The 22566-nt window shown below is 41.0% G+C and overlaps 1 protein-coding gene across 1 annotated transcript in view; it reads right to left on the bottom strand.

Annotated features, from left to right (window-relative positions):
• Positions 1–22566, bottom strand: part of LOC103362648 (membrane-associated phosphatidylinositol transfer protein 3) — a 108449-nt gene that overhangs the window by 65376 nt on the left and 20507 nt on the right. Inside the window, exons 2-3 of the mRNA XM_008289056.1 lie at positions 21769–21864; positions 1791–1901 (exon numbers count right to left, since the gene is read on the bottom strand). Coding sequence (XP_008287278.1) covers positions 1791–1901; positions 21769–21864 — 207 coding nt within the window. The remainder of the gene's footprint in view (positions 1–1790; positions 1902–21768; positions 21865–22566) is intronic.

Here is a 22566-nt window from a genome sequence, read left to right on the forward strand (position 1 = left end):
CCCTGTGATAATATCGGCCAACTCTCTGAGCAGAATCTGCTTCCTCGGGTGAATTCTTGTCTCCGTCGTCTGCTCACTGTTCCTTCATCTGGAACTCGCTGCGTCCGAAACTGTCAGTCAGCCACCTACCAAGCCATACACCAGCCACAGCCCCTCCTCTCAGGATTCCCTTGCCAGGTTTCTCCTTTCATTACACAGACTGTTTATGATAAATCTCCTTAATCTGCATACCGAGTTCAGTAATGTCGTTAACCATCACACAGGGAGCTTCATCAGACTGGAACCACATTCCTCATGAGGGCCTGTGGTCTCTATTTTTGATGCTACTTATGTAATACACAGACACAAAGTGGAAGCTTTAACCTGAAAATACATAAGCACTTTGTTTCGCCGCAAATGGAGAAATATATGTGACTTATTAACAATAGATGATTAGCGTATGAATAAATGATAACCTATGAGTGAACAACTGAGTTTGTCTTCACTGGAGCTCCAGTTGACACAGGGGGCCGTTTTTATCCTTTTTAACTCAGACTGCAAAACTGAAACGAACATAATCTGGTAACGTGGCAGTAAATAACAAGCTGCTGAGCTATTAACCTTATTTACAAGCTAGTTTTGCACACGATAGCATGAAGGAGCAAAAGACTGAACCTGCTATCGAACTGAAGAAGTCTGACTCAGTGCTGAGCATCAGGTCAGATGAGTGGTGATGTATTCACTGACTGTGTTGGGTACTAAAGTGTATTGCAGTGATGCAGCCACTTAACTTATGGGAAAAAAACAAACTACATAGTCAGTGATTGGGAATCTTTCGACTAAACGAAGTGATTAAATTGGCGAAATGATGGGATTTCTACTCCTATGTCACAGCTCCTGTTCGCTCTTGTATAACTATAAGATGTTTCCTGTAAACAATCTCACATAAACTGAGTGTGCACCACCTGCCCGATGGCAAAAGGGCAAAAAGTAAACAAGCCACAAGTGAAGAATGTTAAGCAGGTTAAGAAATGGATATTTTTTCTGAGGAGTCAGTGGACAGAACCAGACTTTAAAAGGCTCATAAATATTAGACATACCCGTCACGTATAGTCATAAACGTCCAGAAATACCAATGAAACAGCACCACTGAGAGGCTCGTGCTGTTGCTCTTTTCAGATTGACAATAAAACACACGGTCATCTTATTGTTTTCACAAGCCTGAAACCACTCTCACTGCGGGAGGTTCTTGCAAAAACAAAAGGGGTAAAAAAAACAAGGAAAAAAGGGAGATCGTTGCTTATAGTTTGTTGCAACGCAGTGCAACAACATCACTGTACTGTGCTGTCAAATCTAATACAATAATTTGCAAGTAACTAAGAAATACCACTAACTGACAGCTTTCAAGAGTTGTAAAATCATATCTATGGATTTCCCGCTTTGTTCGTCTTCTCACTGATACACTGGAGTGCCAAACACAGACTAATGGAACCCCTTGTGGTGTTTGCCTAGAGGGCCATTATCGGCCTTAATGCAGTTTAAGGTTAGCGGATATTTCTTCGTATCCATTACGACCCATAAGATGAAATCAGGGCAGTTTTTACTCTTTCTGCATGAAATGACTTAATGTCGCTTTAAATAGAAGCTTCAGTTCATTTACGATGCGGCCAAACATTACCATCACTCAGTGGATAACTCTCACTATCATCGCAGGCAATTTAAACCGTCACTATGGATGTACGAGCAAAAAAAACACACACCCCATTGTGTTTGTGTGTCTGAATATAAATGTGCGTGTGCTCAGAGCGTACCGTGCGACTGGTCCTCCATGTGTCCCAGAGTTTCGATCTGCTCCACCAGGTCATTTGAGTTCCACTGACTCATGCCCAGCAGAATGGCGCTCTTCCCCTCCATAACATCTGCTGGGACACACAAGTACGCACAGACACAAAGGGGGAGTAAGGCGGTGCGGCAAAGACAAAATCCCATCTTCTCTTTCTGCATATCAACAATATGGCATTGTTTAGGGCCTGTGCTTCTTTAACCAATTCTTCTCAGCTGTTTCACCTCTTTCACTCCCACGCTATTTTAACTCACCTCCACTAGAGGCCGAACCCTAAAACTCAACCAACACAGTCCTGATTTGTGCCATTTGGCCGTAGTTTTGTTTAAAATTGGCTCGCCAAACAGCTGTTCGTGCCAAGTGAACACACAGCTTAATGTGCAGCGAGCAAACTAAACAACAAAATGCCAAATGACGGCCAACAACAAAGTCTGATGGTTTGTGATGCGGGTTATGAATGGAATATTGTGCTGCCTTTTCAGCAGTTAAATTGGGCTCGAATGACGCTCACATCCTCCTAACATTTCACCCCTTGCTATTTGCACCGATTTGAGATGCTCAGATGGGAAAGTGTGTAACAGAAGAATCGATGGGACTTCATTTTAACGGCAGCGTAGCCAGACGTATCTTTAAAGTGCTGCGTCAGGGCTGGAGAATAGTGCAGCTGTACCTCACTGTCATTCTGCTATAGGAGAGAAAACACTAATTCACCTTTAAGCCTGCCTTATTGCAGACTCAACTTGCCATTTTTAGCATCAAAGTTACTGCTCTGTCGTTGTTGTTTCCTGTAGCTGAGAGAAAGTGGAAGGGAAGGAAAAAGCCGTGTGAAATGCACACCAGAAATGACAGGCTTAACCTAAGTCCACATGTGGTGAGTCAGACTATCTGAAATCCAACATCCTCTAGTTCAAAATGTGCTTGTTGTGCACGTGGCTAGAACACAACCTGAGCTGCATCACACCAAACATGGCGCAGCAAAGTTGGATTGTATTTGAAAGATGTGTTGAAAAATGTGTTGATATCTGTCCAGTATCAGTATTTTTCTAATCACGGACGAGTCTGTGCAATACTAGTACTTCTTTATCAGTATTCCTACTCATTAAAGAGTCCGTGCGATACCATTCATATGTGTGATATTGTTTTTTTCCACTTCCAAAGGAATTCCAATCTGAATACCCACATAAGGAAGAACCAGTACTTGTGTATTTTTTTGTTTGTATTTATTTTTCTACTGATGTTCCTTACATGTTTGCACTTTCCCATTTGCTGCTGTTACATTGCAAACTTCCCCACTGTGGAATTGTTAAGGACTTATTTTATTAATAACAAGGACATTCTTTACCCCACAACGATGCAAACCACTGCTCCTACGTTTTTTTATCAACACTTGCATGATACGCCAGATCTCAAGGCCGAACCTATCAGAGTGAGGGACTTTCAGCAAAATGAACTGCTGAATTGTAGAAAATCTAACCACGTGTGGCACATCCATACTGATAAAGTCTAAACATGTAAATATTTGTGCACAATGCTAAGCTGGCCTTGAGGTTATCTGTCTGTTTCTTTCAGTACAACATCTTTTCAAAGAACGCTGCCAGAGGTATAACCATGGCGGGGATACTGCTGTCGGCAGAAATACCACACTAGCCCAAATATAGGATGTTTTTTTTTCTCTTCTGGAGATTAGGCTTGAAAAGTAGGTCGTCTTATTGTTGAGGACAAGACAATTATGTGTTCATAACATCAGATATTGTTTCTGAATGGAGCGAGCACTAAGCCCACAGGAATGACGCCGGAATGTGCAGCATATACACAATCACTGGGAAGTAAACGGCCGTAAAATGGTGAATACGTTTTTCTGAGCATCACATGCCTCTCAGAAAGATCAGGAATTGATCCACTGGGTACAATAACATTTGTAAAGTCGTAAAAACCCATATTATTATTGCATTTTATTTCCCATTCAAGTGTGCAGGGTGGCGAAAGAAAATCCTCCAGCAGAAGTCTTGCATGCTCTCAGCTGCCTCGAATGCAGAAGGACTCGATTAAGTAGAGTTTTTCTGGTAATTTTGTGCTGTTAATGGCATTCACAGTTCTAGTAGCAGCAGTACTTGTAGACAGCAAGTATAGAAAGTGATACCACCCAGGCCTAGCTGTCAACACGAGTAGGTTGGTCACACCTTTTTTTTGAAGAGAACGCAGATTTTGCCAGATTCACCGTAAATTTTAGGAGCACGAACTTTCACAGTTGCCCAAATTTATGAAAAGATAACAGAAATCTCACAAAACTGTCAGTTTAATTATAACGTACATGCTTGTCTGACTTCTACTTTTTTCTTGCACTGTTCCAGTCATTTAAATAGATGTTTTTAGAAATATTGTCAAAAACAGGAACATCCTGTCTCAGAGTGATGCCGAAAAACAAGCATTTCTTACTTCTAGACATCTGGACTGTCATATGTCCCAATAACTCCTTGAAATAACCCCAGTTGATCCAAATGTAGATGATGTCCTGACAGGAACCAAGAGATCATATTTCTCCCATATTAGCATCTCCTCATGGGCTGCTGGTAAAATCCAGGACAGCATTTAGAATTTTGCTTCTCACGTGCAAAGCTCTAAATAACCAAGCTGTCTTGTATCTTATAGACTTTCTTGTGCCATATTGTGCTGACAAAACACTTTGCTCTCAGACTGCAGGTTTACTTGTGGTTCCAGTGTTCAAGAAAAGATGAATGGTAGACAGAGCCTTCAGGTATCCTCTGCTGTGGAATCAACTCCCAGTTTGGGTTCAGGAGGCAAACACCCTTTGCACTTCAAATATTAGGCTTAAAACGTTCCTGGCTGCCCTGAACCATCTCTTAGTTATGCTTCTATATGCCCAGGCTGCCGGAGAAATGACCCAAACGCAGGTGTGGCAGGCAGGTAACGGAACAAAAAAACAACTTTAATGAAACTCACTGAAAGGGTTAACAGACGCTGGTAAATAAACAAACAGAGCCTCGGGAGTCCATGTAAACAAAATTCATGATTGAAAAAGCAAATCCAGGAAACAGAATCCAGAACAGGGGCCAAACAGATGAAGAAACAAATGGACTGGCAGGCTGGTGAACGAAGGAGATGAGCAGGATTCAAAAAACCAAAGGCACAAACCAGAACGAGATGAGATGAGATGAGGAACGCAAGGAGAACCAGCAGGTGAGCTCAAGGGAAGCAAGTAGGACGAACTGGCAAAAGACAGGAGAAGACACAGAACTACTTACACAGAAACCTTATCATGAATCAGGGCACAGGTGGAACTAATGAGGGTAGGCAGACAATCAGAAAAGGAGGCAAAACACACAAAGAGAAGGTGAGATTTCTACCAGTGACACACAAGGTGAGTAACTTCAAAATAAAACAGGAAGCAACTCAGAAGAAAAACACAGGAGACAAAGGGAAAAAGAAAACACTGAGGAGGGGCTCTAACAACACAAAACTCATAAACGATGACACAATTATAATTCACCGGTGCATTACCCTGACTCTGTGTGTTCTCTTTCCTGCAAGTATCTCTGGTATCGGAGCTTCACGTTTCTGATGTGCAACTGTTGGTCTCACCAGCCTTTCCAGTGTTTACGAAGGTACTTCAAAAAGTTCTCAACCCCACCCTGAAACAAGGGGCGTCACTCACACTCTGGAGCATAACCCTATACTTTAAAGCCTTATGTCACTTTCCACAAAAACTCAAATGCTTGATGCAATCAAAGCAAAAAGGAGAAGAAATGTGACTTTAAACTGTTCCTCTATGAACCTCACTCACCTGAACTACCCTGTCTGACTTCTGTCTGTTTCCCAAACTGAAATCCTACTTGCATGGCCACCATTTTCAAAGTGATGCTGTTAGGGAGTATCTGGAGACTCTAGATGTGACCTACTTCAGCGAAGGGATAGCAATAGCTTGAACATCGGTGGACCAAGTGATTAAAGTTAAAGGCGATTATGCTGAAGAATAATGCAAGATTAATCTTTCTCCTGAGACGATTATTTGTTGAGGACTGTTTGCAATATCCTTGTGTTGTTGATCTGTTTTGTCTCTGTTATCTTTTTCTCTCACACCTTTACCTTCACCCCAACCAGTCGAGGCAGATGGCTGACTGGTTCTACAGGAGGTTTAAAGAGGAGTTTTTTCACCGAAGTGTATGCTTAAAGAGAATCTTTGGGTTTACTTTCTATACTTTGAGTGTCTGCACTGTTCAGGTCCTCGCCTTCCTATGTAAAGCACCCTAAAGTGATTTACGTTGTGAACTGCCCTATGAATCAAACTGAACTGCATTGTTTGTACATTCTTTAACTGTCTTATATCAGAGTTGCTCTTTAAAACATAAACCACCACCCAGTTGTCATAACACATGACAAGCTCTGTTCTGTTGGAGAATATCTAAAGTCAGCCAAAAAGACAAGCGAGACGTGCTGCGTGGTTCAGCATGACCAAAACAGTTGTGTACTCAGCTTGTCATCCAGGACAGTCTGCGATGGGATGAGTCATGCAGCAAGGAGCCCCTACGTGACAGACTTCTCTCCTCTCTCACACTTCTGCCTGGCAGCTCTGACAGACTCTGACGCCGGTCTACACAGCCTGTCCGCTTGGATCATCCAGCGGCCGGTCCACTGGTCACAGTTTGTCTTTCTCTATCTGCTCTGACTCCCTTTTCTTTTGGTGAACTCTCTGCCTCCCTCCCCATGACACGGTACTGAGCTGAATATAATGATGCAGGGACATAACACACACTCTTGCAGATTCAAACATACACAGACAAGCACAATGAAACGGAGAGGAGCGAGAAAGAGACATGCTTTTGATCCGAACAAAGCATTGCAGCATGTAGGGAAGCCAGTGTTTGGACAAAGGGAGAATAAAAAGCAGGCTTTACATTACATTCCTTGAATTGCATCTTTCTGAATCATCTCCTGGAGAGGGGAGCTGAGCAGTAATGCCCACTGCCAAAAGTAGGAGCTCCTCTGAGCAGCAAAATGTGTTTGAACCGAATAAAAACCTGCTTATGTTAAAAAATTTGCAGTGCACAGAAATCAGGTGCAGCATAATGAAATGCGTAAATAAGCAAAAGGAGTAAAGCCGCAAAGTCTGCCGCATCTCCAGCTGCTGGGATGTGCCGGGAGAACCAGATTTAAACAACAGCCACAGAGAGAAATAGAAGTGTGAGATTTGCCTGCAGCTGACAGCCCCGAGGGAGAAAAAAAGAGATTTAGAAACATCCCTCAGCCTGTCAGCTCACGGTGAGTTAGTGTCAGACTGGAAGAGGGAGGAAATAGATGCTGCGATTGTCAAACAATGAGGAAACTGCCTCGATTGAACCCTACCAATCCAATATTTAAGCGCTTCTCAATTTCTTCATCTCATCATCATGCATTTGATGTAGCAGTGGAATTACCAAAATACTACTTCTGGCTTTTTTTTTTTTTTTTTAGGGCTCATTCAACTTCCGATGACGCACGATGAAAATGAGATTGCTTACGGGATTATCCAGTAAAATGGCATAAACAGGATGAGTCAGGTAAGTACTGAAGGCTGCTGAAGATGAATGCCATTGAAACAGCACAAATGTAGCTCATAAGCAGACAATATATATGTAATAGGATGTCTGGAAGTGAAAAAAAAAAAATCTATCAAAGGGTTGTGGGGTAATTCATAAGCAGTATCAATACTAATTTAATGCCTACACAACGTCGCAAAAATGAACACATGCACTTAGAGTGTTCAGGTATCTTTTTGCCACGACATTTGGAACAGATATACATAAAAAGACAAACAAGAAGAAGAAAAAGCAGGTTACTGCGAATTTCACAGAGGGAGAGTTGTGCAGTAATGCCTACAGCCAAAACAGAAGCTCCTCTGAGAAGCTTTTTTTTTTGCTTTTCAGATGATCATACCCAGAGGATGAATCATACAGACCGCTGACGTTCCCTCCAGTGTCACGAGCAGGTGAAAATTTTCACTTAGCCTGCGAAATATCTCAATAACCAGTAAATGGATTCCCCTGAAATTTAGCACAGGCATGCAAGGACTCCCGATTCAGAAAACTTTGGTGATCCCTTGACTTTTTACCCAACATTATTATCAGGTCAAAATGTTTATTTGTCCTATAGTTTTGCTTAGCAATGTCACAACCAAGTCTTCTTGGCAACAATCCTCGTCCTAGTTCTTAAACACTGGGCATCAGTGACACTTAAAATGACTTAGATGATGATTGAGTATCTGATAACACATTGAAATAACTACTGACAAGCTAGTATCCAGATTAAATTAAAGGAAGCCCTGATTTTTGATCCATTGCTTTGTAACACTGAATCATGGTCAATTAAATTTGGCTTTTTGGACAAGAATTTACAAAAAAATAAAAATAAAAAATCCTCTTCTGTTTCAAAGTCAAAACAAATTTCTACTTTTTATGTGTTTAATTGACAATACTTTGTAGAAATCTGCTTTCACGTTGACATGAAAGAGTCCTTTTTTTTTAATCTTAAAAGCCAAATTAAACTAGCTGTGATTTCATGTTAAAAAGTGATAAAAGTGTAAAACATCTGGAGGGAGTAAATACTTCTATACAGGGCTCCAGACCAACTTTTTCACAGGTAGCACCATTGAGACCAATTTTCTCATTTGGTCCCACCTCCCACCTTGTCACAGGTAAAAGGATGACTTGCTGAATATTTCCGTATAGATCGATAGACACTACAGTTTACCAATGTTCCCTAAACCCCTCACAGTGCAGTCTAGAAATGTCTTGTTTTATAGTGCTGCAGACAGGCGACTAATTGGCTGTCTAGCCTGTAAACTGGCATGAGTGCTGCACTTTTTCCTGGTCAATGCTCATTTGGTCACTTGTTGAAGCCGAGGAGCAAGACGAGATGTTGGTTCTGAGTCTGTGTCTGTGGTTTGTGTGCTGTGCAGCAGCTGTCTGCTCTGTCTGTGTGGGAATGCTGACGTTACTGATTTAATGGGCTGGTTTCAAATTAGATCTCCCTCTACAAAGATGGATACTGAATGGTATTCAATTGAACGTGAAGTTAATCTTCCTTGGGTTTTCTGATTTTTTTTACATTTATTTTTTCTCAAAGGAGAAGAACACAAGACAAGTAAATTACGCATGCTACAGTAGGCATAAAATACAATTTAACTTAATTAGACTTAAAATATTCCCGGACACCCAATACTGATCCTCAGCTCAGTCCTCTAATGTTACTTTTGTTTATGCCCCAAGAACACAGACAGTCTCTGCAATGGACTTGCAAAAATGATGAATTTACTATCAGCCTCCTCAGCTGCACTTTGTTTTATGCTTATTAGTATTTCTCGCATGCTCAGCTGAGATGGTGAACATACTTGCTAAAAACAAATTTTCTTTTGCAGGGTGGTGGGGAGTCATTAACATTCATGAGGAAAATGCTACTTCACTGGCTGCTGAGCGAGGATGCGAGATGTCAGACTGATTAGGGTTAGAATAAGAATGTGGAGGTTGGTTTAAGGTTAGGATAAGAGCGTCAGGGTCAGAAAATCAGAAGCAGGAAGCATGTTAAATATCACCAAGGCATTGTGAATGGGCTGCCATGCTTACAAGAGTAATTCACATGCCATGTTCAAAACCACATTTATTGTCTTGTTGCTTTGTTTTTTTATGTTGTGTGTTTACTTCTTATCCCTACTTTTATATACTATATTACCGTATTATTATACGTTGGTTTAAAATCTTCACAATGCATTTTTTGGACAATTTCAGTTTTCTCTGCACTGTATCTCTGTCTTTGTAAGAGTTTTCTCATATCGGAGCGTGATAACACAGTTACCAAAACGCTATTTTATGAAATGCTTCTGCAAGCCTCCACATTTCATGCAAGAACATTTTTACAACTCATTTTATGTGCACACATGTGGCCTATATAAATTCATACATGTATGAGGGTTATTTTGTATTATCTTCAACTTGTATAACTACATTTATATTTCATTTTCGCTTGTAATCTCATCGTTTCATCCTAAATTCCCTTTTATATTGAGTTATTACCACCCTAGGAGGTTCATTAAAGTTTCAACTCTTCTTTCATGTTCCCGCAAACAAGTTCATTGTATATTCTGTGTCTGTTAGTGTGCAACAGATTACGTCAAACTGGTGCAGTGCAGCAACGGTGTCATTGGAAATAAAGCAGCTGCTGCACTGATTAGCACACCTTTAACTAGAGAGAGTGAAGTAATCAGTGAAATAACCACCTGCTGGGACTAGTCTGGAATGAAAATCATCCGAGATTCTGCCACACACGGTTCAAATCCACTCCAACTGATTTGTATTTAGTTCTTTTTCTGTAGTACGCAAGCATTAAAGCAGGCAGAAATCCAAATAGCTTACATCATTTCTCTTCTTGATTTGATTTATCAATAAAATCTTGCAAAAGGCAATCCCTATGAGGCCTCAGAAGACCTGGATGTTGAACTGTAACACCAGAATGTGAAAGCAGCATCAATTTTGCAAGTGAAAAAACAACTTTTATCAAAGAAATCATATATCAGATAGGGAACCCTGCCAAAAACTTAATCAGCTATTCTTGGGTCCAAGGTCTAGCAGCGTACAACATCTCTACCCCGTCTGCTCATAACTTTTTAAGATAAGTTGTTAAAAATGTACAACAGAGAAGCATGAAAGTATCTTCAGTAGCCAGCGTAGACTGATTGAGCAAAAAGCACCCAACTGATGGATCTATCCATTAGAAAAATACATAAAAAACCAGACAAAATGTATCTTTGAGTTCCTCTTCTTTAGACATGTCACACAGCTGTAAGATTAAAGAGAGCAGAAAGCAGCGAGGTGCTAGAAAGTATTCCTTCACAGTCATTCTTTCACTGACAACTCAAAGAAAAGACAGGAGAAGAAATGAGATATGCCTGATGGTGTCTGTGCTATCTTTGTGAGGAGCAGCTTTAGTTTTAGATGTAACGAGACATTTAAAAAAAAAAAAAAAAAAGTGCCTGACTGGTCTTCAGGCTGTTTGAGTGCTAAAAAGACTTAAGGCTAGGAGCTGGTGAGACCATGATGTCAACACGGGGACTCGTGTTGCACAAGTGCAAGAATGCCCATACAGCACATGCTTGCAGGCGTGAGGACAGACTCTTAAGTAATCTGCACCACAAACCCTTATCTGCTGCTGCCACATCCCCTGGTGACTTTGTTTCTTTAGTGCTGCATGCAGAGATGAAACGCTGTAATCAGCCAAGACACGGTTCAAATGAAAATGAACAAAAATGCAAATTAAAATGGAAACGGATAAGATTTTTTGGAGTTTCTTTTAGCTCTGGTCATGGATGTAAACAATCATTTCCCATGTTAAAACGCGCTATCGCTTTCTTGCCGAGAGACGGATGAGAAGTGCCACTCGCGTAACTGGAGCCACGGAAGGCAGTTCTCTTAAATTAGCATAAATACCGCAAACACACGAAAACAGCTAGATTGGCTCCTTCCAAAGGTTAAAAGATTTCCCTGAACAGCACCTCTAAAAGTCACTAATTAGCAAGAAGCTGCACTGCGTTGGTTTAAACCTGAACTCGTGTCATGACCATGAAATTAAAATAACCACACAAACTTACCATAAAATTACAAACTGAGAGAGAAACTTTGCTACCTTTGGACAGAACCAGGTTAGGCATTTCACTGTTTCTTTATTCTAAGTTACACCACCTGTAGGCTGTAGCTTCATATTAATGGGCAGATGTGAGAGTGGTATTGATCTGCTTTCCTAAAATGCCTCATTATTCCTTAAAAACAAAACAAAACTGGTCCATCTGACCAACTCGTTTTCCAGGGTTGGTTTGCAGCGGCAGCAGGCTAAGCAGGGGCATACAAGAAGTCCTTCTCCCCAGCATCATTTTCCAGATGTTCCTGAAGGGGCTCAAGGTGTTCCCAGGTCAGATAGGTTGTCAGGAAGTCACCCAGGAGGCATCCACCTCAGCTGGCTGCTTTCAATGTGAAAGAGCAGTAAATGTACTCCCAGCTCCCTCCGAACGCCTGACCTCCTCACCCCACCTCTAAGACTCATCAGAAACCCATTTCGGCAACTTGTATCCACGACCTCATTCTTTCGGTCACTAACCAGAGCCCATGACTGCAGGTGAGGGTTGAAACATAAATTGACTGATAAATCAAGAGCTATACTTTCCCGCTCAGCTTACTCTTCATCACGACAGTTTGGTACAACACCCACATGACTGTTAGCACTGCATCAGGCTGCATGTCCGTCTCAAGGCCCATTTTGCCGTCACTTTTGAACAAGATCTCGAGATACTTCGGGTGGCAACTTTAATCCATTTCTCTAGTAACTCCACATTCGTCTGCACAGCATCCCAGTGCGAGCTGGAGATCATGGTTCGATGAAGCCAACAGAACTGCAAAAAGCAGAGGTGCGACTATGAAGTCCCCAAACTGAGATCCTGTCCATGAACATCACACACAGGATCAGAGACCAAAGGCAACCTTGGTAGAACACCGAGTTCTAATATGAACACGTATATCAAACTGAGATGTGGTAAATACATTATCATGTCATAGTATGGATCTACGACTGCACCAGTATTTTTCTGATTAAAACAATAACCTTTATTAACAGATTTTGCTGCAAGTTAGCACATAAGTGCAAATCTTGGAAAAATGTGCAAAAGAGACTTGGTTTTTAATATGCCAGCCCACAGTCACATTAGGTTAAATCCACAAATAACACAGAATGATTTACAGCAAGATGACAAATAAATAGATGTCCTACTTGCATACAAACACAGTTTACCTCCAGTGGCAATTTATTACAGCATTAAAGTGTGGAAGCAGCCAACACCATGAATATCCTTTCAGGCTCGATCTGTCAATTCGCCTCATTATTTAAATTCATGTCATCACATAACAAATCTGGATTAACACACAGCAAAATTGTCAACAGCTCACATCAATAAAGAATGTGGCAATCGAGTTGGCATTCACTTTAGCAGCCGGAAGGCACATTCAGTCTTGATTGAAAAAAAAAAAAAAGTAAAAAAATGCATTTGTGCACTAACTCATGTAGTTTTAAATGCATAAGAGGAAAACGAAGGTTGAGTGGTATTAATATTAAACAGTCCCTTGCAGTGTATATTTTATTGACTGACTTCGGTTTGGTTTTTTGTTGTGTTTGTATTTATATCTGAGGAAGGTAGCTTTTCCCTTTTCATTACACAAGTAAGTGAAATTCATCAGATTTTTTTTTTTTTAAGATAAAGGTAAAAGAGGAGATCAAAGCACTCCAGCACAAACCCCCCTGCTGCTGCTTCTCACCAGTGGCAAGAACAGCCATGAAAGAACTAAGACCCTCCACTGAAAAATCCATTACCCTTATACAGATATATGCTCATGAGACGACACTGCCCAGAACATTGTGTGCTCCAGAAATACATTTTTCATTCGATTTAACGCACTGAAAAATGTATCACCTGAATTTGTTCCATTTTCAGGGATTGAGGATGAAGAAATTCCACTTGGTGTACTCAGAGTTTTCCTCAGAACTGGTATCCTCACACCAAAGCGAAGCCTGAATTCTATGGAAACACCTTCAAACAAACAAAGTCTTCAGTCTTCACAGAGGTTGTTCTATCAAACTGTGCTACTGGCTGAGCCAAGTCCTAAAATGTGAACAGTTACTAAGAGGACTATGTAGGCATGCACAAATTATTCAGCAGAAGGACCATTTATTAATAAGTCATAGTAGCATCAGAGAAAATAAATGCACGGTGTTCTCCACAGTGAGCGGTTAAAAAGCCCTTCATTGTATCGGCTTGTTAAAAGTAAAACTTATCTTGTTTCTGCATGTGGCTTCTTCACAAAGCGCGAAGCTTCGAATAATTCAGCAGCAGAGAAACGTCTCTCTGAATAAACCATTAAAACAGAAATTTTAACCTTTTCCTAAGAAGAGTGCTTTGGGTTTTTCATCCCTTCTCATAATACGGGCTTCAAATGTCTTCTTATCTCCTTTCCTTCATTTGAGAGCTTCTGGGTCTGGATTGTAGATAAACTGAAGATTTACCTGCCAAACGGGCGTCTTGAGATGGACGGGTCATGGAGCAACTTATTATCATCACTTGGATCTTTTTTGAGAGGCTGCATGTCAGCTCCAGACTCTCAGTGACAAGCATGCTACCCTTCTGTTTTTAACGTCACCGCCGGCCACCACGGGAGCCTGTGATGATGTGACATACTGATTGTGTGTTTCGTTGTGTTGTTGGCGTACATGTGTGGGACTGTGCTAGCGGCAGCTGTGCACATGTCAGAGGAGTTGATCAACAGAGATGACAGCATCAAACCACCCAGCAAACAGCTGTGTTGCCTCCACACCATGTCGCACAAACCCTGGCTGACACACAACAACCTCAGCCGAAGGAAACTGAACCTCCGTGTCAGTTCTCATAAGGAACAACAGGGACATTGATGGATTACATATCTGCCTTAGAGTTTTAAAATTAGATTTAGACAGTTAATCTAATTTCAAATATTTTTATATATACCAAGAAAAAGGAGCACTTCCCAACAAGAAAGGGAAATGGCCAAAAACCAAAAGCTGAGCCCAGCCAAATAGTGTTTGTTCTTTGGAAGGTTCCTAACTTGGTAAACTTGGAGGATCTACAGTGCCAATAATAAGCACTAATGACCTTTTAAAGCTTTCCCTTTTTATTGATTTTCAACAGTCAGTATTGGTCAATTCAATTTGACTGTTTTGACAGGAGTTCACAAAAAATGTCAAAGGAAAAACAGATTTCTACAAAGCAATGCTGAATAATTAAAATATAAAAAGTTGTATAAGTATTCACCCCCTTTAAAGTGACTCCCCTGATTCAGCCAATTCATACTACAATTCACAGAATTTGTGAAATGGAGATTGTCTGAGTCTAGTGAATGCATCTTCAGTGTATTAGTACCCCCTGTTTGGCAGATACCAACAATACGAACAAAATCACGAACCCACCGTCCACACCGTGAAGCATGGTGGTGGCAGCATCATGATGTAGTTATGCTACTCAGCAGGAGGCCCTTGAAGGCTTTCAACAGTAGAGGGTAAAATGAACACAGTAAAGTATGGAGAAGTCCTAGAGGACAGCCTGGTGGGAGTCTGTAGGAGAACTGTGTTTTGAGAGATTTGTTTTCCAGCAAGACAATGACCCGAAGCGAACAGTCAAGGCCACACAGACATGATTTAAACACAACAAGGTCAATGTTCTGGAGTGGTCTGAGTCAGAGCCTGGACCTCAATCCAGGTAAGAATTTGTGGTTGGACTTAAAAAGAGCTGTTCATCCAAAATATCTGTTCAACCTGACAGAGCTTGGACAGACAAAAAAAGAACGGGGTAAAACTGCAATGTCGAAATGTACAAGACTGACTGAGACCTATCCACAAGTGACACACCATCTGTGGTGGATCAATAATATCCAGCGTTGCATGATTACATAACGACACACATGCAAAAGTGCAGTCGGCTTGACAGTTCTCTTTTGTCGTATGTCCTCATGAATTCTCCTTTCCTTTCCTTGACATTATGACACTTTCCAGATAGTTAAAAAAAAGTGTTCAGAAAAGTACATACTGAATAATTGTTAATACTATTCCACTGCAACTTCATTTTCATTTATACAAGCTGAAATTATGAACCACAATTTAACCTCAAAGGATTTTACAGTGTGTACAGCATACAAGCACCTATTTTTAAAGATATTTTTTGGGGCTTTTCCACCTTTAATGCTAGGTGACAGTGAAGATAGACAGAGACATGTAGGGAGGAGAGTGGGGGAATGACATGCAGCAAATGAGCCGCTGGCTGGAATCCAACTGCGGCCGCTGCGTTGGGGATTAAAGCCCCTGTACATGGGTCGCCCGCCCTACCGCCGAGCTATCCAGGTGCAGTATACAACCACCTTAACTTTCATTCCAAAGGAGAAAAAATTGGCAAAAAAAAACACCCTTTTTTGGAAAAATACAATTTTGCAAATGTCTAAATGCTTTGTTTTGTTTTGTTTTGTTCCCCAGAAACTTCTTGTACAGCTGCTTGTTATCTGAGAACCAGTATCTACAATCATTATGGAAAAAAGCCAAATGAACTCATTCCGTGATCATCCAGATTAGTGGATCAAAGTAAATTAACATATTCTTAAATAAAGTCATTTGATATTCAGTTGCAACTCCCTCTACAATCAATGGAACAGTCCTACAGTCTCTGACCCAAAGAGACACCAGCAGACATTTGGCATCGTTCCGAATGAAAATCTGCCAGACTTGTACCTATTTTCACTTAGTATCCTTCAGAAAGTGAAGCAAATGACTGATTTGAAGTCAGCCGACAGACCAGTAAGACACTTCTGTGGCTACTGTCAAGTTATATTGTACTCAGAGACAATCTATAACAAAGTCAAACTAGTCTTACAGTTTATTAAAGCCAATCTAAAAAACTCTAAAACACCCTCAAGGAAAAAAGCAATCTCTTTATTAATACTGCAAATCCAGCCGCTTCGATTAAAGAAAAAAAATACAGAAATGTCAAACACTTTCGGCCCGCACTTCTGGATGCGGTTTCATCTTTTGTTCTTCAAAGCATTGCCTTTGATGAGCTTGTAGCCGCCACCTGCTGCCACTGACCAAAAAACATCGATGTGTCTCAAAATAGACGTGAAGAGCAACAGAACATTGCTGCTACTACTAAACACACAAATTCCCAAATGCATCGTGCGCAACACGAGCCCTTAGGGATGCATCATTTCCTTTTTCGAGAGGCTTCAAGACAAACAATAACATAAATCTTGGCGGAGACGGTGCATGAGCAAGACAAATAGCTACAAAATTGTTGAAATAAAACACACGCACGTACAGACACAACCCTAACAGTCGGGGCTCATCTGTTTAGCAGAAAACTGAGAAAATTCCTGACAGTCTTCATATATTTTCATGTTTTGTATCTGGGTCCACGAGGTTGCACAGTGTTGATGAAGGCATTCATCATAAGCGAACGAATAAAACTCCCCCCGAGCTTATTGTGACGGTTTGAGCGGTGGGCCTGGTATATGACAAACTCACCGCTCAATCACTCTCCAATCCAATTCTTTCATTTGCCCCCTCTTGCTCTTCTATATAACGTTTAAATTACCTTTGGCTAAAGAAAACATATATCAAGTCTGCCTTGAGAAATAAAAACAACCAGACTAGTTATGTGCAGACTGAGAGTCACAGTCGGGCAGTTAGCGAGCGACTGTAGAGGCAAATAATTTCAACAACCTTTTACGACCTTGTTCTGCTTTTCCCTTTTAAGGGAGGCATCCTTCATACCGAGCGTATGTTTATGTTTGGAATAACTTGCTCTGTTGCCTTCTCTGCAGGACACAGCTCCACTCTCCCTCTGAGCCCAGACAATAAAGTCACATAGCAACCACAAGGGGAAAAAAAAAACACGCTCTTCAAACACCTCCTCCCTTGTTCTTGGTTTAGTTGGGTTTTTTCCGACTAAAAAATTAAAATTGCGTTGTTATATTCCATGTTTCACTGCAGTGCTCCTTCTTAAGAAGCTTCTTTGTAGATTGGAACAGTCGTACTTTCATGCAACTTGAAAGGATAATCCGGGCGCTTTCACAACATAAAACCTCAAAAACACCGGCGCCGCCGCAAAGTCATCGCAATGATGTGCCTCAGTGAGAGATGGCGAAATGAGATGCGATGTGTTTGGACACACACAGGACAAGTCAGCGAGTAATAAGCCAGTTGGAGATCGAAAAAATGGTTGGAATAAAAAAAAAAAAAAAGGATGGAAAAACTAATGGTACATTCACCAAAAGCATCAGATTTAGGTCTCCTGCTGTGCACGAGGGCCAGACGTGGCAGACGGATGCGGAAACTTCAAAGTCACTGAAGCTACTTTCTCAAAACTACCTCATTCAGGGCAAATCTGTTTTTTCTCATCTCGATTTCCACAAATTTCTTGTGTCTCTCCACTGCCTCTATGAACTTAAAGCATAAAAATGCCTCCTAAAGAACAATAAGTAAAAAATAAAGTTAAAAACTGCCACATGTGTGACTGAAACACAAAGGACAGCTTCCACAGCAGGAACTGGGTGAACTGCAAGGTGGCGCAAAAGTTCATAGAAAAGTCCCCATAATTGGCCCTTTCTGCTTCCGTTGGGGTGCAGGATCCAAAGGGTTTTACTGCGACATTAAAACCAAGACGGCAAAACAATGAAAAATACTGGATGTGCCTACAGCGCTATAAGCATGTAATAAATAGAATAATGGGGATTTGTTATGTTAGGTTATATGCTGAATTTTACATTGTTGATGGCGGCATTTGAGGCGAGGAGACTGATACTTGGTCGAAGACATCGAGGGGCAGAAAAAATGGCCTCTCTGAGTTTAACCAATCAGTGCTGAGACCCACACAGCAGTTATTCAAGGTCGCTCCCTGGAGTAGGTGCTGTTTTCACCCCCCAAAACAGCCCTGTACAGAAGTCATGCTGGGGCTTTACTTGAGGTTGAAACACGAACTAAGGTTCAAGCTGCCCCACAATGGTCCACAAGGTCCTGCAGTGGAAAAAGACTCAATGACATTACACTGATTGTGGCTGAAGCCAACCAAAAACAAAGTGTCATATGCTATTAATGTGAGGCTCCCCAAATCTTTAATTCTATACGTTTGTTAAATTCAAAGCAATAGCCATTAGTGAGTTCGCATAAACACTGGAAATAGGGTAAACTGATTTAATACCAACTCATATCAGATTTTTAAATCCATGCATCTCATGTACATCTAATGATGAATCAAATCTAATTATTTAAATAGCACGTTTACACCAAGTGATGCTGCACACGTTATCAGACAAAATTAAAGACATCAAGACTAAAACTTGTAATATCAATTAGTAAAACAAAATAGAAAACTAAAATAGGCCTAAGAGGATATCAAGTTGTAAGATCAGCTACTAAAATAACATAAATACAAAATAAACGCTGCTAAGAACCATTAGTGCGATGAATGAAACTTCTCACAGCATCCAAATATTCTCTTTGTAACTCAGAATTAAATGTGAAGATCGATTCCACTCTCTCGTCTGTGTATGTATAATAAATATAAACTGACAAGGCAAGAAAGCAAATAAGCAGAACTATTCTTTTGAACTAACTGACATAAAATGCGTGAACACAAAGAGCGAACATCAAGATAGTTGTGGATTCTCTCCCCAGTCATCGCCACCATTTAGGTAAAGAACACAAAGGACGTCGCTGCCTCGCTTTCCCGTCAAACTCGGTCCACATATTTCATGGCTGAGTGAGAAATCTCATACTGCAGATAGTGTGAGGGTGACGAAGTACATCAGATCACATACAACACATGCGCATGTTATCTCAGTCCCAGGTGATTCCTCGGCGCTGATAGGTGCCTCGACACCAGTCTCACAAAATGCATTCAGAGTGATGCACAGCTCTGCTCTGCGACAGCTGTGATAAGGATAAATATTTCATGTTTTCTAGGGCTGTGATCGTGCCTTTTTCTTTTGGCAAACAGAATATTCAAGGGAAGGGAGTGAGGGGAAATCAGAATTAAGGGAGTGTGAAAGACTGAGGCAGGAAGAGCAAAGGGAGAAAAAACAGATAAACAAACGTGAACGACAGAACAGAATATAAAACACAGTCATTAAGTTTCCACACAACACATGGAACGGCACTTAGTTCTTCCTTCAAGTGGTCAAATAGAAGGAGAGAAGAGCACATTTCAGATTTTTGTTGCCCACTGAGCAACATTTTTACAGTACATGAACAAGTGTTGGACACCAGAAACGCGCCGCCGGATATCGACTGGCTTTAACTAATATAAGAACATGTTATCGCACTGAAACATAATTGATAAGTATCTCTACCATCAGACTCTTGTGGGATAAGCACTTGGAGTGGATAATTGCTGGGATAAGTATTCTACTTATTCGCTGATGAACTCCCTCTGGGACCGTGCAAAGGCTGCCAGTCGAACATGTTCTCAAGTGGCTCTATTTCTGGTCAGTCTGACATGTGAATGCATTTACAAGAACCTTCAGCCGGGAAAGTGGGTGACGATTAAGAATGACAGAAGTTCATCCATTATTACTGCTATTTGGAACACATTGTCTCTGGTTTGTTCAGATATACGACTCCCTTTTACCCGGCTGAGTTATAACGACAATCACGGATGCAGCACACGCAGCACAAATGCTAATAAATCTCAACTTTATCTTGTGATTCGATGATTATGGTTGTATTTTCCAGGCCAGTGGTGCGGTAGCTACAGGCAATCTTGCCCACACAATTAAAAGGTTAGGAAAACACTTGGGGTTTTTTTCCAGCCAATGTAAAAATAGCACAGAAAATACCAGGCCATCCCCAAAGTCGCTCATTTCAGACCGTCTCTCGTGCATAGCTAGTCAACGCACCAACATGCCCCCTCTTCTCATTTCTCAGTTTGTACATCCTCCTTTCCTCCTATCAGAGATGGAAGCAGGCATCAGGCATTCAGCAAAATGCAACATTAATTACACTGCAGTGTTTATTACGACTTCCTGAAAACCAATTTAATTCACAATGTGGCGGAATGTGACGAGAATATATGAGTGTCCTGCTTTTTTTATTATGAGAATAGACAGTACAGAAGAGTATTTTCCAGCTCTTTTATGTCAAGCGTGCGGAAATGCATCCTCACTTCATGCTCCTCCAGCAAGCCTTGAGACGCACTTTAGAAACTGAGATGTTTTTCAAGATAGCATGCCACGACTGATTTCTAGGTAACAGGTAGGAGGAGAGAAGACGGAGGAGACGAGGACGCTCAAAATACTGAAGTAAGATGAGCTTACGGTCCCATTGATCATGAAAAATCACACACTCAAGACACAAAACTTGCTCCAACTCATGTATGAAACAGTGCAAATGAGTGCTATACATGTTGGTTAGGTAAGTCTTTGTTTATGTCAGGGATCATAAAACTAATGTCAAAGGAGGATGTATCAGAATCCAGCCTCCAAACAGTCATTTTCTCGAACCTCTGGGCAACATATGGCCAACGTTGGCTGCTTTGTATTTTCCCAGCCCACTGTAATACAACAGGCTAAACCAGCCTCGTATCTTATTATCCTCCAGCTTTAAAATAAAACACCACAATAAACTTTGTTCCACACAATAACGTAACAACAGCGTTACCTTGGGCTCACCATAACCTGAACATTTAAGAGCCTTATTAGGCTTTGATATAAGGCTCAGGCAATTTTACTAAAGCTTAAAAACAATTAGCTTAATAATCAATTTGCTAAGTGACTGAAAAATAGCCCCCAACTTGTTTAAGTCATTTATTGCCTCAGTTCCAGCTTCTCAACTGTAGACGTAAGAGGCTTTACACAATAGTAAACTGAAGTGAACTCAGTATTTTCTGGGTTTTTCCAGCTGTTGGTCAGGAAAACCAAGACATTTACATCAGTTAAAGTTTTATGGTCGCCTCCACAGTGCACAGCATTGTTCACTGTGTTTTCATAATCCTGTTTAGTTTTGTTTCCGGCTCTTTTTGGCTCTGTGAAGTCTCTTGTTTCTGCTGGACGCTGACAAGTCTTCTTGTTTTTCTGGCCTCTTTTTCCCCAAATATTAATGAGAACATGAACAGGTCGGTGTGTTCAAATACAGACGCAGCATTAAAACAGTACAATGGTTGTATTTGTTTCAGTCTGCTCAAGGCCAGGAAGGAACTTAAACTTATTAATAAGTTTCTGCAGAAAAAGGACAACAAACCTGATGGGAAACAGTCTATTTAGAATGCTTGTGCATGAGTTCAGGTTATCTCTGAGACTAAAAGTACAAGGTGAAAGCAGGACAATACGGAGAAATAAAAATACAATACTAACCTCTGGCGTCAAAGAACTCCTCATCAGAGCTGTCCACTGATTCCTGCGCGATATTCTGCAGACACCAATGAGTGGTGCTGTGTTTTCGTGATGAACCTGAGGATCAGGAAAGAAAGAAAAAAAAGACAGAAAATCTCCTTTTTAGAATGACAGGCAGGGTCGCGCCATTAATCACAAAACTCAAGGATGGAGAAATCATACGTATTTATGTGTCCTTTTCCTTTCTTTTCGCCTGCCGGTTGATAAGCTCTCAAAAATCTCAGAGTGAAAAGCAAGTGCGAATGCCCCCAGGTGGGGATGGATGGCCTTTCAAGTGTCACAGCAGGTTAAAAGACCCAAATGGACTTTTTTTTTTTTTCTTCGAGCGGTGTCACGGAATACAAGTGTCTCAGCAAGGCAGCCAGGCAGTGTTTGTTATGACCTTCTGATACAAGAGCAGCGATGAAAAGGGATTTAGAGCAGCTTTCTGTTTATTCATAATACTCATTCTCAAGTACCGAGATATTAAAAAAATCACAGTGCAAACACACAAGAACAGCAGATGATTTCCTAAAAATATGCGAAGCAGAAACTGGCTGTAATAGAATTGGGTGAAACTGACAAGTTAATTCTACTGAAGTTGCTATAAATAAGAGTGAGGACACTGTACTTTAAAACAAGGTTAATTATAACTTGTGGGCCTTTGCTCCGGGTGCAGTTCAGCAGAACTGTGCCAAAGTTCAAATCCTGTTCATTTAATGTCATTCAATATTTCTCTGATGCTGTCTTTCTCTTCGGGACAGTGATTCTGATAAGCCC

Source organism: Stegastes partitus, unplaced genomic scaffold, assembly GCF_000690725.1.
Source record: "Stegastes partitus isolate 25-593 unplaced genomic scaffold, Stegastes_partitus-1.0.2 Scaffold591, whole genome shotgun sequence".
In the NCBI taxonomy this organism is placed as follows: Eukaryota; Metazoa; Chordata; class Actinopteri; family Pomacentridae; genus Stegastes; species Stegastes partitus.